Raw genomic sequence first — 15,761 nt, forward strand, 5'->3', positions numbered from 1 at the left:
ACTGTAGGGAATTTGAAGCAGGAACTCTGGGTATTTTACAAGAATATATATCTCACAAGAAAGAAGAAACAAGTGACAGTGTGCACTTTTTATATAAGTGCTGTGGATATAAAAAGTAAACACACCCGTGTTACAATGCCAGATTTTTGTGCTGTTAAAAAAAAATTAGACCACAATAAATAATTAAAAAGAGAGCGTGATGAGGAAGATGATCCCATTGCTGATGAGGACTGAGATGACTGTATCAGTGAGGACTGTGAGTATGATACCATGAATGAGGACGAATTGGAGAAGTTGTTGAAGATGAGACTGAAGACATCAGACTTCATTCCCCTCTTATACAGCAGTTACCTGTAGAAGACACTCTGCAGGAATATTAACAGGCTTGGCACTTAAACCTCTGAGACAGATGTTATAGGAAGCTGCTCTGTCAAGTTTATCTTTACCAAAGAGAAGCTTGGAAGTGAGACTGCTCTGAGACTGCTCTGTGCAAAAAAAAAGAAGAAGCAGAGAGGATGCTGTGAGCAAATTCCAAGGATACTAAACCCTCAGCTTTTTAGCCCTTTAAGAGGCAGGGAAACAGACACAAACTACAGAGAGTGTGCACCGTTAAACTCAGCCCTCAGCTCCTCCTCAAACAATAGATTCTGAGAGAGGCCTTTTAAGTGCCTAATGTGAGTTATTAACAGCTACTCAGTTAAACAGTCTTGTTTGCAGGAATGGAAAACTGTAACACCCTTACATGGTTGGCAGGCTATATTGTTGTGCCAGGGCCTGTTTGTACATATATAAACATGCACTTTAAAATACTGACAGCTGTTCTTTGCTTCTCTACTGGGCTACATTTGCTTTTTCTGCATCTGTCTCAGTAGGTACTGATGTAAATAAGCAGGGTTTTAAAGGCAAGTGTATCATATTTGATACATGAGTTTTTGACACCATCCAAAAAAGACAAAATTAATAGCACAATATATTTTTAAGGAATAAAATGCAAAAAAAAAATCCCCCAATGTCCCAAATATGATACAAAATGAAACTCATATATGCAAATTAACTTCTTTTTTTTAAAATTGTCAGAATGTTCACAGAATTTTAACAGGCAGTTATTTCATGGTTCAGGCTTTGAAGGGTTAAAAAAAATCATCAGCTTTATGCTGATGCTACTTTTATATCATTATTCTACTTTGCCTCTCATGCTCAGTACTGCCCTAAACTTTGGTTACAATGTGAGGTTCACTGTCTGGCCCAAGAAGGTCAAAATGTTGACCATGATTATGATCTAGTAGATGATCTAGTATAAAGACAGCACAGTGTACTATCAGTGTAGAGGACAGAAATTAGCCAAGATAGCTTGCGAAACATCTCCTTACACAATGCAGTTGTGTAAATCCACAAAGAACAGTAAACCTCAGAGCAACAGCAGCAGCACAGGTTAGTTGATCGCAGCCTGTACTCGAAAAACACTATTGACTAGTCTGCATTTGAATCCAGAAACACACACAAAGGCACAAGAAGAAGAAACCAAGAAAGTCAAGGTTGCAGAAAGATGAATCATCAGTTTTAAAATTAGAAGAGGGGAATATGTTCTCTTTACTGCATGTAAACAGAACACGGCTCCCTCGTGTATGAGGTCGTCTGATTAAATGCAAACTCTTCATGGTATTTTTTTTTAAAGCATCCCTGCTTTACTTGTAGTGCCTGAATGTTGGCAAAACATCTTTCCTCTGAAGTAACTAGCAAATCACAAGCATTCTGATTAATATTGACTTCAATCTGCCTTCACTGTTTCCTGAGGGATTACCAACTACTAACTTAAGGTGCTTAAATATTTTTGCGCAACTTATTAAAAAAATAATGTTAAAATCTTTTAAATTGAAGTATTTTCATTTTGGAAGTTTGTAAGTATTGCACATCAAGGTTTTTCTTCTGCAAGAGTTGAAGAATAACCTTGATGGTTTGCAGAGTGTTGATTTGGTTGCTTTTATTGCAAAAATCATACTTGAATGAAAAAAACCCACAGGTCTTCTTGCACAGCTTACCTTCTTCTTGTCACACTCAGAGTTAATAATGGATAAGAAAACATTTTCTGCACCCCTGTGGTAGGAAAAAGGTCAGGAGGCTGTACAATATTTTGAGGTGGTTGTGCATTTTAAATGATGATGAATCACTTATGTACAAAAACCTGCTTGATTTACCAGACTAGTGATGTCACATAATGAAAATGCACCTTATACATTTTACCTTTGTACACATATCATTTTGTATTGTAATTTCTGCCCATGATGTTTTGGATTTGTAGTTATGAAAATGATATTGAGAAACCGGATGGGAACGAGACAGAACTGTGGAGTTGTCTAAAACACATGAAATTTATATCCACCTGCAGCTCAGAGCAACTTTCAAGGCACCTATCTTTTCCAAGACTGTAGTGGAAGGTTTGTTTGTTTTTTTAAAATGCAGCAGCTCCCTCTGCTGATTTCCAGGCTTTCCCGATGCCTTTCTGGGGGAAATATCTTATTAAATTGAATAATGTCTGCAAAACGTCTTGATTCATTGCCTTCCGCTTATCCTGTTCAGGGTTGCGCGGGGCACTGGAGCCTATCCCAGCTGTCTTAGGTTGAGAGGCAGGGTACACCCTAGGCAGGTCGCCAGTCTGCCGCAGGGCTATCAAATTAACCTAACCCCACTAATTAACTAACTGTGGGAGGAAGCCGGAGCCCCTGGAGAGAACCCTAGCAAACATGGGGAGAACATGCAAACTCCAAACAGAAAGACCCTGGCCTGATGTGAAGCAACAATGCTAACCGTGCTCATAGACTGTACAACCAAATCAAGTTTGAATAAAAACGCTGTCAGCTGTTATAGCTAAAGAAATCAATTTTAAAATTCTCTCTCTTCACTCCTCTGTGACCGTATGTCTGAGTGCAAAGATCTCATACTTTCAAAAGCAACCCACAAAGCTTATGAGGAGGGTACTTATCGCACAAATGTCACACAAATCACTGTAATGATCTCACCGATGGAGAATAGCTGAAAAAAAAAGACCCCGAAAAGTAAACAGCTAATGTTGCTAGGCAAAAGACTTCAGAAGAAAGAAACACAACTGCCCTGAATTTGGCTACCATACATTCATCTCTTGGTGAAAAGGCCAAAATGAACAAGGAGACTTCAACATTGGGACTTTTTTCATTTTCTCTTCAGGGGCGGATCTACAGGGGTGGTATGGGGTGGCATGTGCCACCCTAAAATAATCTCTTGCCACCCCTAGTGCCACCCTTGCTTTTTGCATATGACAATGTTGTTCATTAAAATAAGCTAGCATTAACCCTTTGAGCCAAGCTACAATTAACGTTGAATATAAATTCTAAAACTAGATATATTGCATAGTGTTACCCTCCCTTCCCACTGCTAAAAAATGGTTCAGCCCTGCAGACAGGCTTTATTTCTTGTTGTCAGTAGCAACCAATGCCTATAATTGTGCTGAGCACATTTTGAATCTAGAGTTTATCAATGAGGCTGATACGGGGATGGCCCCACTGCTCATACTGTTAGTTCAGAGTGCTCACGATGGTCTCGGCTTGTCTTACGACAAAAATAAAAAGTAAAAATGGACAAAGTGATAACGTGCTCCGTGAAAAGCAGACTGTGGGTTGGAAGAGAAAGAAACAGAGATCTGTTTAGTTTCACTTTCTGTACCACGTGGTTGTCTGTTTAATTCAAAAGTACAGGAAGCAGCAACAGATGCAAATACAGTTATTAATGTGTTCCTTTAATTCAAGGGCTTTCACAAAGTTATTGCATTAACTGTTTAGAAATGACAGCCATTTTTATACACTGTCCCCCATTTTCAGAGGCTCAAAGGTAACTGGACACCCTGATATGATTTTAAATAAAATTGTTTTTAAAACGTTGATGAAAATCCTCGGCAGTCAGTGACTGACTGAGGTCTAGATGCTCTGCCGGACCTTTACTGCAGCCCCTTCCTGTTTGTTTGTGGGTCTGTCTGCTGTCAGTTTTGTCTTTAGTAACTGAAGAGCGTGCTACGTTCACTCAAACAAGTTTTTTGAAAAGCATCTCCAAGCTTGATGGCTGGGCAGGCACAACTCCATTTATTGGTAACGCTCACATAGTACTAAGTAAAATGCCATCACCATTAAATGTTTAGAAGTAGTCATCTTCAAGATCATAATGGAGGGTCAGAATGTATCTTAACACTTTCCATGAGAATATTTAAAGTAATAAGTAATATATGATATGGTTTCTTTTTGTTTCCATTTCAGTGCCACGGTGAACTGAGGACTCAAATGCGGGACTCTGATGGTTGGAAAGAACACAGTTTTATTTGACACTCCACCAGGTGTATGTACAATAGTGCAGGAAAAGGTCCTATATACAATAGTGCCAGGGGTAAGGGCTCCGGGAGATCAAGTTAATATACATATATACAAGTTAACACGAAGGCACAGAATCAACAAGAGCTATGAACTAATCTTAAAGATGGGGCTACACTGGTGCGAGTCATACAATGATCCAGCGATGAGTAGCTTCCTTTCCTCAGCTTAAGTAGTGGCAGGGATAATGAGGCGCAGGTGTTCACTCTCCACAGGTGCGTTGGGCGAGGGCAGGAACCCACAATGAGTTCCACTCTGGCGAGAGAGAGCGAGAGAGAGAAAAACAATAACACTGCTGATCATCTTCATGCTGGTCCACCGGGCCGTGATGTTCAGTAACATGATTATGGAAGTGTAAAGAGCGTGAGGCACGCAAGATCTCAGTTATTGAAGCACTACAGGTTAAACCATGGCCACCTTTGCTGCAGAAACGCTTATCCATGCACATATTTAAATTGTCTGTGCACTTCGAAGTCACCTATGTAGATCACATGTTGATCAGACATGATCAACATGTTTGCTGGTGAGGTGATTGAAGCAAGCTTTTCATTGATGATTTCAAAAGAGGGTGGCCAGCTCTCTTGAGGTCAGCTAATATTATTGTTATTATTATTATGAAATATTTGTTCCACAAAACTAAAGTGTTGTAATTTGAATTTACTTATGTACACTGTGTGGGAATTGTTGACATATCCTGGTTTAGTAAATCAACTTAAAACCTCTACGGTTATACCAGTTAAAACAAGTTAAGTGAAATAAAATCCAGGTACTGCCACACACACTAATTTAAGTCAGTTAAGTTGGAGCTGCAAAGTATTTTTTTTATTGGTTTTACTAAATACAGTTAACCTACTTATGTAAATAGAACTTAATTCAGCATAATGACATATTTTCATGTCTGCATTAATCAACAAATTTAAGTATTTTTGGGGGGTCACTTTAATTAGGTGAACACAGACCTATTACTTAAATCAAAGCTGACCAGATGAGTTTGGAATTACCTGATTTGCTTATGTTAGTTACACATAAGTATCTTTATAATCATTTAGAATTATGCAGAACAAAAATCAGCTAGGAACTTGTTGACATAACTGTATTAAGTAAATTGAACACATTATTTTTTTGAGTAGATCTTGTGATTGGTTTGAACATTCAAGAATATCCCATTTCTTTGCTTTGGGATATTTTGGGCTTTCTTGCAGTACATTTTGGGTCCTTATGGAGTTGCACTGTTAAACCAACCAACCAAACTGAATCTCTGAATTTGAGAAGAGATTGCAGTACTGCACTGCGGACTTCTGAATTCATTCTGCTGCGCCTATCAGCAGTCACATCATCTGAGGGGAACCAGTGACCTGATTCAACTGCAGGCAGTCCTACGCTATAACGATGCTTTCATCACGTTTGACAGATAATGTGGGATATGCTTTGGCTTGTGAGCCGTTTCTATCCTTCTCTATACTATTTCCATTATTCTGACACATCTTGGTCTTTTTAATGTCACAGCTGTCTGATTAGTTTTGTATTGTATTTGTTTTGTTTGTTCATATATTCATTTTTTAATTCGTTCATTTATTTGTTTTTTTCTGCATGAAGATGATTTTTTTTCTTTATTTTTTTTTAACTGAGGGACTAACAGTCAGTTATTTTTAACAAAAGAAATAAGCAGATTAACGTGATGAACTTTCGTTATGAATCATAGTTATTGATACTTATTGCTTATAAAGTTATCAATTAATGATTAAAAATATAAGGGCAGTCTGGTAATGATATTAAAAATATTTATGAATCGAAAATGTGGAACTAATTGAGAATTGTTTTTTTTTAGAAATATGATAATTATGGGAAACTTATTCTGAATAAATAAAGCAGAAATGCTTATGCCGCGTCGCTTGATGACACTGGGAGTGAAGGTGATGAGGATGACGTGTTGAGCGGCAGGTATAAAAGCAGAAGCCAACAATCGAATTTTGTTTTCACATGAGAGTGCTAAGAGGAGCTTTTCTAACTAGTGCTGTGAAAACTCTGTATTTTACCAGTGACTTTCAAAGTTTTCAAAACTTGAAGAATAAGACAATTGAACCACCCAAAAATGCCCGCCCGTGGATTACGGCGTGAGCAACACCTGCTGTCCCTTGGTATCAACCACATACTTGACGACCGCTATGGTAAAGCTTAGTAAGCTAATAAGTATAGTGTAATTGAATATTTAAATGGTAAATGGTAAATGGCCTGCATTTGTATAGCGCTTTACTCAGTCCCTAAGGACCCCAAAGCGCTTTACACTACATTCAGTCATTCACCCATTCACACACACATTCACACACTGGCAATGGCAAGCTACATTTAAGCAAACAAATACACCGTAGACGGGCGTTTTATTGCTTTAAAGGGAGTAAGATTTCATGAGTGTGAAAGTCCAGGACAAACATGGCGACTGGGACAGAGACACTCATTGAGTTTACAAAGCTAGGAAAATTAATAAAAAATAAAATTAAATAAAAATGATAAAGCCTAATTTTGGGAGGATAGGGAGTGACCAAATTTGATCTTGTAGGCATTATGTGCAAAATCACTTATGGCTACTGTGAGATGCTGATCTAATTAAATATATCATATTTATTTTAGTGCACTACAGGGGTCCAGATGTATGTTAATATCTCGGTGAGAAATTGAAACAGTGTGTGCATGCAATAAGCAGGTTCAAGGTTTCTCACCTGCCTTTAGCGGTTTTATTTTCAACAGATTGATGCTTAACTAAAATAACAATTTGTCAACCTAAGTGCTGAACATGAATTCAGTATCAAACATCACTGAAACTCTTTGCAACCTTACCGACAATATGTCCATAATTCACAAATATTATGGGTTACATTCATTTATCACAAATTTTGATATACTCCATTAAACTTTGTTCACAGTCACCAAGAAAGGTATTCTTTACTGTGAGCTAAATTTTTAATTTAGATGCAGCTAACATAATAATTTTGCAAATGATTTCTATCAGCAGGACTTATTTAGTGTTTGCAACATGGTAACACGCTTAGTTTTTTATTTGAATTTGAAATTGTTGGTGTGATCTTTGGTTTAAAACAAGCCATTTAGCCATTTACAGTGCAAAATCATTTTTCTCTCTCTACCAATCTTAAGGCTTTCATAAAAATAGGTTCTGCTGTGGTTCCTGACTGCCTGTGTGTGGAAATAGAGTATGATGATATAATGCTATAGATATAGTGCTTCAAATTAGTCATAGGTGTGAATATGAGTGTGAATGGTAGTTTCTTTCTCTGTTTTAGCCCTCTCTCTGTCTGATGGCAACCTGTCCGGGATGTACCCCCGCCTCTGGCCCTATAACAACTCCAGTTGAACCATTTACAATGCAACATAATTTTTCTCACCTTCTACCACATGAAAAATGTTAAGGCTTTTATTATCTCGAAATTTCTAGTTATTGTTCTCAAAATTTTGAGTTAATAAGTGAAAATTTTGAGAAAATAACTTGAAATTTCGAGTTATGGATCCTTTTTTTGTGGCGGGAACAGGCTTCCATAGATTTCAGATCAATTGTGTTCATGTCAATGAAAAATTAACTGTAAATTCACACACGTGAGCTTGTGCTGAAAAGAATGATACTAAGCAAGGCAAGGTTAAAAAAAAAAGATAAATAATAATAATAAAACAATTTGAAGGTTAAATACAAATGTAAAATCAAACGTAGTCCGACCTCCTCGGCTGTAATTGATCCAGCCCAGAGTTGATAATGACACATTGACCAGTCGCCTGGCCTTTCATTGTTTATACGTTACAAAGAAAAGAAAACAAGAAAGAAAGAGAAAAAAAACATCCGTAAAAACAAAAATTCACCATCGTCCCACCAGCATATGCCCGGTATGCTTGTTGGCCAGTCCAGCTATTGTAAAGCGCATAAAGGCAAAAACTCAAAAGCAAAGTTTGTTTTTCTTCTTTTTGTGTTTTGTTGTTTATGTTAAATACATTTTCTCTGTGGTCAGTGTCTGTATGTTACAGTATACTGTCTTTTAAAAATGGCCACAGTGGTCCGACACACGAGTCCTTGCAGGCTGTCTTTGACCTACACGCCTTCAGGCCAGCCGTGAACCTCAGCAATCCCACCATAGCCAACGTCTTCACCTTGTATGCTGTCCTCGGTGTGGTGAGTACAGAGTGAAACTGGAAAGTGTGACCTGCTCCATATCACCACTGTTTCCCGCCCTCTCCGATCCTCATCTGCTATTCATCTTACTGTTCCGTCCGCACGTCTTACCACTATGGGGAACAGAGCCTTCAGTCGCTCTGCTCCTCGACTCTGGAACTCTCTTCCTCCAGCCATAAGAAATATTTAAGTCACAGCTCAAAACACATCTGTTCAAACTGGCTTATTCGCTTTAGTGCTGATTTGCAATTTTAACTTATTTTATGTATTTTATGACTATTGCTTCTTTTATTAATGTTGTTCTTTTGTAAGGTGACCTTGGGTTTTTGAAAGGCGCCCTCAAATAAAATGTATTATTACTATTATTATTATTATTATTATTATTATTAAGTGTGCCTATGCCAAGAGGCACACTTATTACTATTCCTCGGATTTATTATTATTATTATTATTATTATTATTCTCCAGTACCTCATTTGTGCGGCTGGATCTGGAATGGTGTGCTATGACTTTTGGTGTTTATGACTATTATAGTTTTTTAAATATTAATATTTTAGTGAAAATTTTCCCGCGCTTCTCTGCCGAACAGTTTTGACAATAGGGTTATATATGTTAGATCATTTTGTGCGGCTGGAGCTGGACTAGTATGGTATGACTTTTGGTGTTTATGACTTTTATAGTTTTTGAAATATTTAGATTTTAGTGCAAATTTAGGCCAATTTCTAGGCTCCTGAGAAAGATTCTGATTTTGGCACCATAGAAACAGACTTCATTTGTGGTGTGTTGGCTCTCTCTAGTGGTATACCGGGAGTAGTACGGCCTAAAGGGTGTAATGCTTGGTGGAAAACTCCATATCCCACAATTCATAGCGCGCCTCTACCGAGCCAAGCAAGGGCGGACACCACTTCGTTTTATATGTCTTTAATTCGTGTTTCTAGGTCACAAAATAAACTTTTAGGATATTTTCAGGCGAGAATATAGGTGTGTAAACTTCAAATATCTGATAGTTTTATCAAGACATCCCATATTAGCAACAGTTATCTTAGGTGTTGCTGATAGCCGCTAGCTAGCTAGCGGCGCTAGCTAGCGGCGCTAGCGACCCTTCGTGAAAAAGCACCCGGAATTGACTTACAGTGAGGCGGCTGAAACTCGTTGCACCACCCGATCGCTCGCCAACAGTCTGTGTTTTAGCTGGACTTAGTTTTCGTTTATATGGGCCGATGATGCTGGAAACCGAAGGCAGGAGCGTGAGGTGAACTGAATTTCAGGTAAGAAGTTATGAACTGCACTCTATTTGGGTCAGATATAAACCGAGTTTAGGTGTAGTTTATTTTCGTTGTGCTGACCTTTTACAGTCGTACTGCGTGCTAGCTAGCACCACGGGAGTTTCTATACAGCTGTGTGCGCGCTAAGTTACTGACGTTGAACTTTATTTTATTCATAAGGGTTAGTTCGTAGAGTTGCCGTACAAACGGAATCGTCCCACATTCAGAGAAAATATTACGATTTATTCTGTCGTTACGAAGCCTCCCCTGTCATTCTCTCGCCTGTTGCAACTTCAATCATGAAACTGATCAACGATCGGCTTTTCGCTCTTGTTTATGGCGCTAAACAACAGCAGCGTGTTTAAGCTTGATCAGCTGTTGTTAGAATTCATTTGATTTTAATTTCTAGTATCAGCTGATGTTTGCTGGAGCCACAGCTGTAGAAGCGGCTGGTCGAAACCAGGAGATGTCCTTACTGAATCATCAGAGCTGAACTGGTGATGGAGAAACAGGTTTACCTTTTAGGTGACATGAATAAGTTGAAGGGAAGTTATGAACTGTTTCTGAGAGACAAATGACACTAAGATCCTTTTCTGTGCAGCTGACAGCTGGTAACTGTGCAGGGGCGGATCTAGCAAAGCTTTTGCCAGGGGGCCAGGTAGGGCATTAACAAGGAAAGGGGGGCACAACGATATACTTTTCTTTCTTACTCTCATATAAAATATTTAGCTTTTATTAAATAGTTATCTGAATCTTACAACCAAAGTTTGTATAATAATACACAAGATTGGCTGTAGACCATTGTTCATCATTCAGAACACTGTGTAAAAATAACAAAAAGTGAATGCGAAAGTGCATAAATATTTATTTTTTTGGTTGTGTGTCGGGCTGTGACTTGAAAAGCTACAGCCGGCTGTGTGGGTACACTAGCCATGTGTGAAAAGTGGTCCATAACGTAATGCTTCAAAGCGTGTTCATGCAAACATTGTCGGGTCTGCCGTGGTACAATGGGACTTCTGCTCATAAACCTGTGTGCACAGCGTCTGCAAATCGGCGCTGTACGAAGTAACTTTATCTTTAAACAAAACTGTAACCTGTCATCTGTGAAGTGTGAGCGGTTTTACCATAGTTCATGGTGGAGAATGGCTGCTCTTCTGAGTTTTGCCCTAAGCAGCCGTATTAATGGCAAACTACACTGATTAGCAGCGGCATAGGCACACTTAAAATTTCTTCTGAAATTTTCGCTTTCTAGTTATTATTATTATTATTATTATTTCTATGCAAAACAAAAGGAATTTCTATACACAGCAATATATTCACAGTTGAAACCAGATATTTACATACACTTTAGGGAAAAAACATAAAAACATTTTTTTACTGTTAAACACGAATTTAGAGTAAACTTGTTTTGTTTTAGATAAATAAATATTGAAATATCTTTTGAACTAGTTAAATGTCAGAATAAAGAGAGAGAGAGAGCTGTCTATTTTTTTTTATCACTTTCATCAAATTTAGGAGTACATATACACTAAGTTTATTGTGTCTTTAATTAATAAGAAAACTCCAGATTATTCCATTCTGAGCTTAAGAAGGTTGTGATAGGTTAGTAGAGTCCATTTGAGTAAATTGGTGGCACACCTGTGGATGCATATAAGGCACCCCTAAAACACAGAGCCTGTTTCTTTGATATGGGAAAATCAAAAGATATCAACCAAAACACCAGGAAAAGAATTGTGGAGCTCCATAAGTGTGGCTCAATTTTGAATACAATTTGGTGCCATTTGCAATTAAGAAATACATACAATTTCTCTCTTTACTCTTAAATTTAACAAATATGTTTTTTATATTTATCAATCTAAAAAGAATAAACATTTAGTCTGATTTAATGTTACAATTAAAAAAGTAATTGTGTTTTTATCTGAAGAGTATATAAATATCTGGTTTCAACTGTATATTTGATGATGTTGGTGTTTGGCTTGATTGTTAGCAGAAAGAGGGAGAGAGAGGAACAGAGAGGGAGATGGAACAAGACACAAACTACACCTTTTTTGGCTCCTACCTCATAGCACACTGTGCGCTGTCGATCCTACGTGCTGCACAATAATATTCAGTATTTAGTATTTACTGTTATATTCACATGCAGGCTTGTTTGCACAACAGGGCTAAATTATTATATAAACTTTTCTGAATCTAAATAGTGTACTTTGGAAGAATTAAAAAATAAGTGTAGTGCAGGTCTATGATGATTTTTAGTGCTACCATCATCTAGTTTTCATTCTGGTCCTGTCTTGGTTAAGTCCTAAGTAGTCCTGATTTTGAACTGTTGCAGTCCTGTTTTAATTCCGGATCAGTTCTGGGTCTGGTTGAATTGTCCCTGTGTCTTGATACAGCCCTGATTTTGTTCTGCCTTGCTGCTTAATTAAAAAACTAGTTTAAGGTGTCTTGCATATGTGATTATATATATATATTTTCCTATATGAAGTCATTCTTTTTTGAACAAAACTCAAAACACAGCCTAATAAAGCTTTTAGTCATTTCTAATCAATAAATTCAATTCAGTTTTATTTATACAGCGCCAAATCACAACAACAGTCGCCTCAACGCGCTTTATATTGTACAGTAGATCCTACAATAATAGATACAGAGAAAAACCCAACAATCATATGACCCCCCCTATGAGCAAGCACTTTGGCGACAATAGGAAGGAAAAACTCCCTTTTAACAGGAAGAAACCTCCGGCAGAACTAGGCTCAGGGAGGGGCGGCCATCTGCTGCAACCAGTTGGGGTGAGAGAAGGAAGACAGGATAAAAGACATGCTGTGGAAGAGAGACAGAGATTAATAACAAGTGTGCAGAGAGGTCTATTAACACATGTTGAGTGAGACAGGTGACTGAAAAGGAAAAACTCAATGCATCATGGGAATCCCTCAGCAGTCTACACCTATTGCACCATAACTAAGGGAGGATTCAGGGTCACCTGGTCCAGCCCTAACTATATGCTTTAACAAAAAGGAAAGTTTTATGCCAAATCTTAAAAGTAGAGATAGTGTCTGTCTCCCGAATCCAAACTGGAAGCTGGTTCCATAGCAGAGGGGCCTAAAAATTGAAGGCTCTCCCTCCCGTTCTACTTTTAAATGCTCTAGGAAGATGAAGTAAGCCTGCAGTGTGAAAGGGAAGTGTTTTAATGGGGTGATATGGTAATATAAGGTCATTAAGATAATTAAGGATTTTGAATTCGACAGGGTGTCCCACGACCTTATATGGCACTCCCTACAATTGCATGGTGTCCCCGAGGCGTATGTCAATTGGATACAGCTCCTCTACGACAACGTCACCAGTTCAGTCCGATGCGCCACTGGACTATCACCTTCCTTCCCAGTCAGCGTCAGAGTCCACCAAAGATCAGCTCTGTCACCCCTCCTCTTCATCCTTTGTATGGATACCATCACGGCCGACCTCCAGTTACATCATCCATGGTCTCTCTATGCTGATGACGTATTCCTTGCCAGCAAAGACGGGGAAGAGACCCAAACGACGACTCAACTCTGGAAGACCCGGCTCGACGAATATGGTATGGGGCTCAATATGAAAAAGACCGAATACCTGGAAGGAGGACCCCAAACTGATGGCACCATCATAATTGACAACGAAGACTTGAAGAAGACAGAAGACTTCCGCTACCTGGGCTCAGTCATCAGCCTACGATGGAAATATCACCTCCGATGTCTGAGCACGAATAAATGCAGCCTGGTTAAAATGGCGACAGGTCACTGGTGTCCTTTGTGACAGAAGAATGCCAGATCGACTCAAGGGAAAAATCTACAAAACGGTGGTCCGCCCAGTAGCCCTGTATGTATGGCTCCGCATGTTGGCCTGCATTGACCACACATGAACAGGCCCTAAACACCATGGAGATGTGCATGCTCCGATGGAGCCTGGGAATTACAAGACGGGACCGTGTTACGAACAAAGACATACAGAAGCGACTAGGTGTAGCCCCTATTAACAGTTTTTTTTCTGTCAAATATTGCAATTTCACAAAATAATTTACTGTAGAAAATACACTAGATCTAGAAATTGCAATATTACTATTAAAATGGAGTGAAAAATTACTACATCACTAGATGGATACTGTAGAAATTACAGTACTGGACCAGACTGAACTCTGAAAAATCTTTGATGCCATTTTGCGATATACAAGTCATGCATTTTACCAGATATTTTATGATATTCATATCTGGATAATATCCGTTTATACATCTGTGACAGATCAGATGTTCCTGTATGGATATGTCACAGATCCATATACCTGTATACTGCTGGATCATTCCAGATACAGGCCCTTAGAATCTGTACTCGCTCACATTTATCTTCACATCTACACAACTCAAATGTTGTTCTTTTGTTTCTCACTTTATTTTTGGTATATTAAGTATGTCTCAATCATATCGGAGTTACCTTGAACACATTTATAATCTGAGATAATGATGAAGTTGTTCCTTACTTGCTGTGAAGCAAACGTGTCTCAGGTTGGGTCCTTGTTACCCTGACTCCTTCGTAATCATGCCTCTCACCTCCTCTATTTACATTTCTGGTGGAGGGACTAAGGTGTGAGGAGAGCAAGCTAGGAAAGGAATCGCAGAATGCCCAATCAGAGAAATGAGAAACTTCAAATACACTTTCCTTATAGATGTAAACTGTTCATGACATTATTTTTGAAAGCAGTGCCTGAAACATTAGCGGCTCTTGAGTTTTTCTGTGCATTTGTGTGCACATTGTGAGGTTACTATGCATTAAACTGAAAGCTTGTGAACTATAATTGCACCGACTTGCATCATGTAGAAACAAAGGTTCATGTTTCTTTTCAAAAACTTTTTCAAAGACGTGTTTATTTGGGCGTCTTCCCTTTTGTTTCTTGTAGGTAAAGCTGCAGCTTTCTCCTACCTGTCTGCAGGTGTGCTGCTCTGTCAAAGGCACCTCTGCACTAGAGACACTAGGCTGTTATTGCATTTTATTATGGAAATGATACAGGGTTACAGTAAGATTCATATGATATAATATACTGTAAAGGTTTTGAGCAACCCTTCATTTCTTTACATTTAGCTGGTAAAAATAGGAGTGATGTAAACATACACAGAAATACAGTATAAAAGGTAAAAGTCAGTATTTGGTACGACCACCTTTATTCAACACAGCCTGAACTCTCTTGGTCTGCTTTCTTGTCATGTGTTGAAGCACTTTTCAGAACTTGTTCTCTATTTTTCTTGAATCATGTGGCAGCTCCAGCCGAGACTTTTCAGTGTTAAGATTTAGTTTAGCTGATCATCTTTCATACAGACAAAATTTAAATAACACGACACACAGTTTTGATTTGATATTTCCTTCATTTAAGACAGCTGTTTTCTAATACGTGTGCACGCAGTTAGTAATGAGTTACGTCTTCTGTTATTTAAAAAAAAAAGCAGGAAATGGAAGAATGCAATATTGGTTTAAAGCAGGAAAAGTGGTATTGGAAAACTTGTAAAAGAACCTATTTTAGAAACGTGATTATATACAAGTTTAATCTTGGTTTTTGGCAGCAAAGTAGTTGGTATTGTTTCCTTTGAGCAAGAAGGTCTTGGGTTCCTGTGTCAGGGTTTGCTCTGAGCAACACCATGTGCAGCATCCACTATAGCCAGCAGAGGTCAGCAAAGACTTTCAGCTGGATTTATCATAATACACATTTTCTAACCTTTCTTCATATTAAACACATAAGAGTGACAAATGAAAGCAAAAACATGAACTCCTTACATGTACAGTGTGGGATCTGCTGGCCATCTTATGCTATGGGGTTAATTGCAGGTATAGTTTGAGTGGTGCATTCCACGACTGTCATAAAAACACTAAATAATGGAAGAAATGGGTGCCTGGTTCCAGTAGAGTATCAGAGACTTG

At 38.4% G+C, this 15,761-nt stretch overlaps 1 protein-coding gene across 1 annotated transcript; it reads left to right on the forward strand.

The window, feature by feature from the left end:
- Positions 1–199: 199 nt before the first annotated feature.
- Positions 200–13,719, forward strand: LOC134634185 (uncharacterized). Its single transcript, XM_063483245.1, is given in 5 exon segments — positions 200–256; positions 3,682–3,743; positions 11,438–11,456; positions 13,053–13,526; positions 13,528–13,719. Coding segments are annotated over 5 exon segments (804 nt in total).
- The last annotated feature ends 2,042 nt before the right edge of the window (positions 13,720–15,761 follow it).

This window comes from Pelmatolapia mariae, linkage group LG9, assembly GCF_036321145.2.
Source record: "Pelmatolapia mariae isolate MD_Pm_ZW linkage group LG9, Pm_UMD_F_2, whole genome shotgun sequence".
NCBI classification, from domain to species: Eukaryota; Metazoa; Chordata; class Actinopteri; order Cichliformes; family Cichlidae; genus Pelmatolapia; species Pelmatolapia mariae.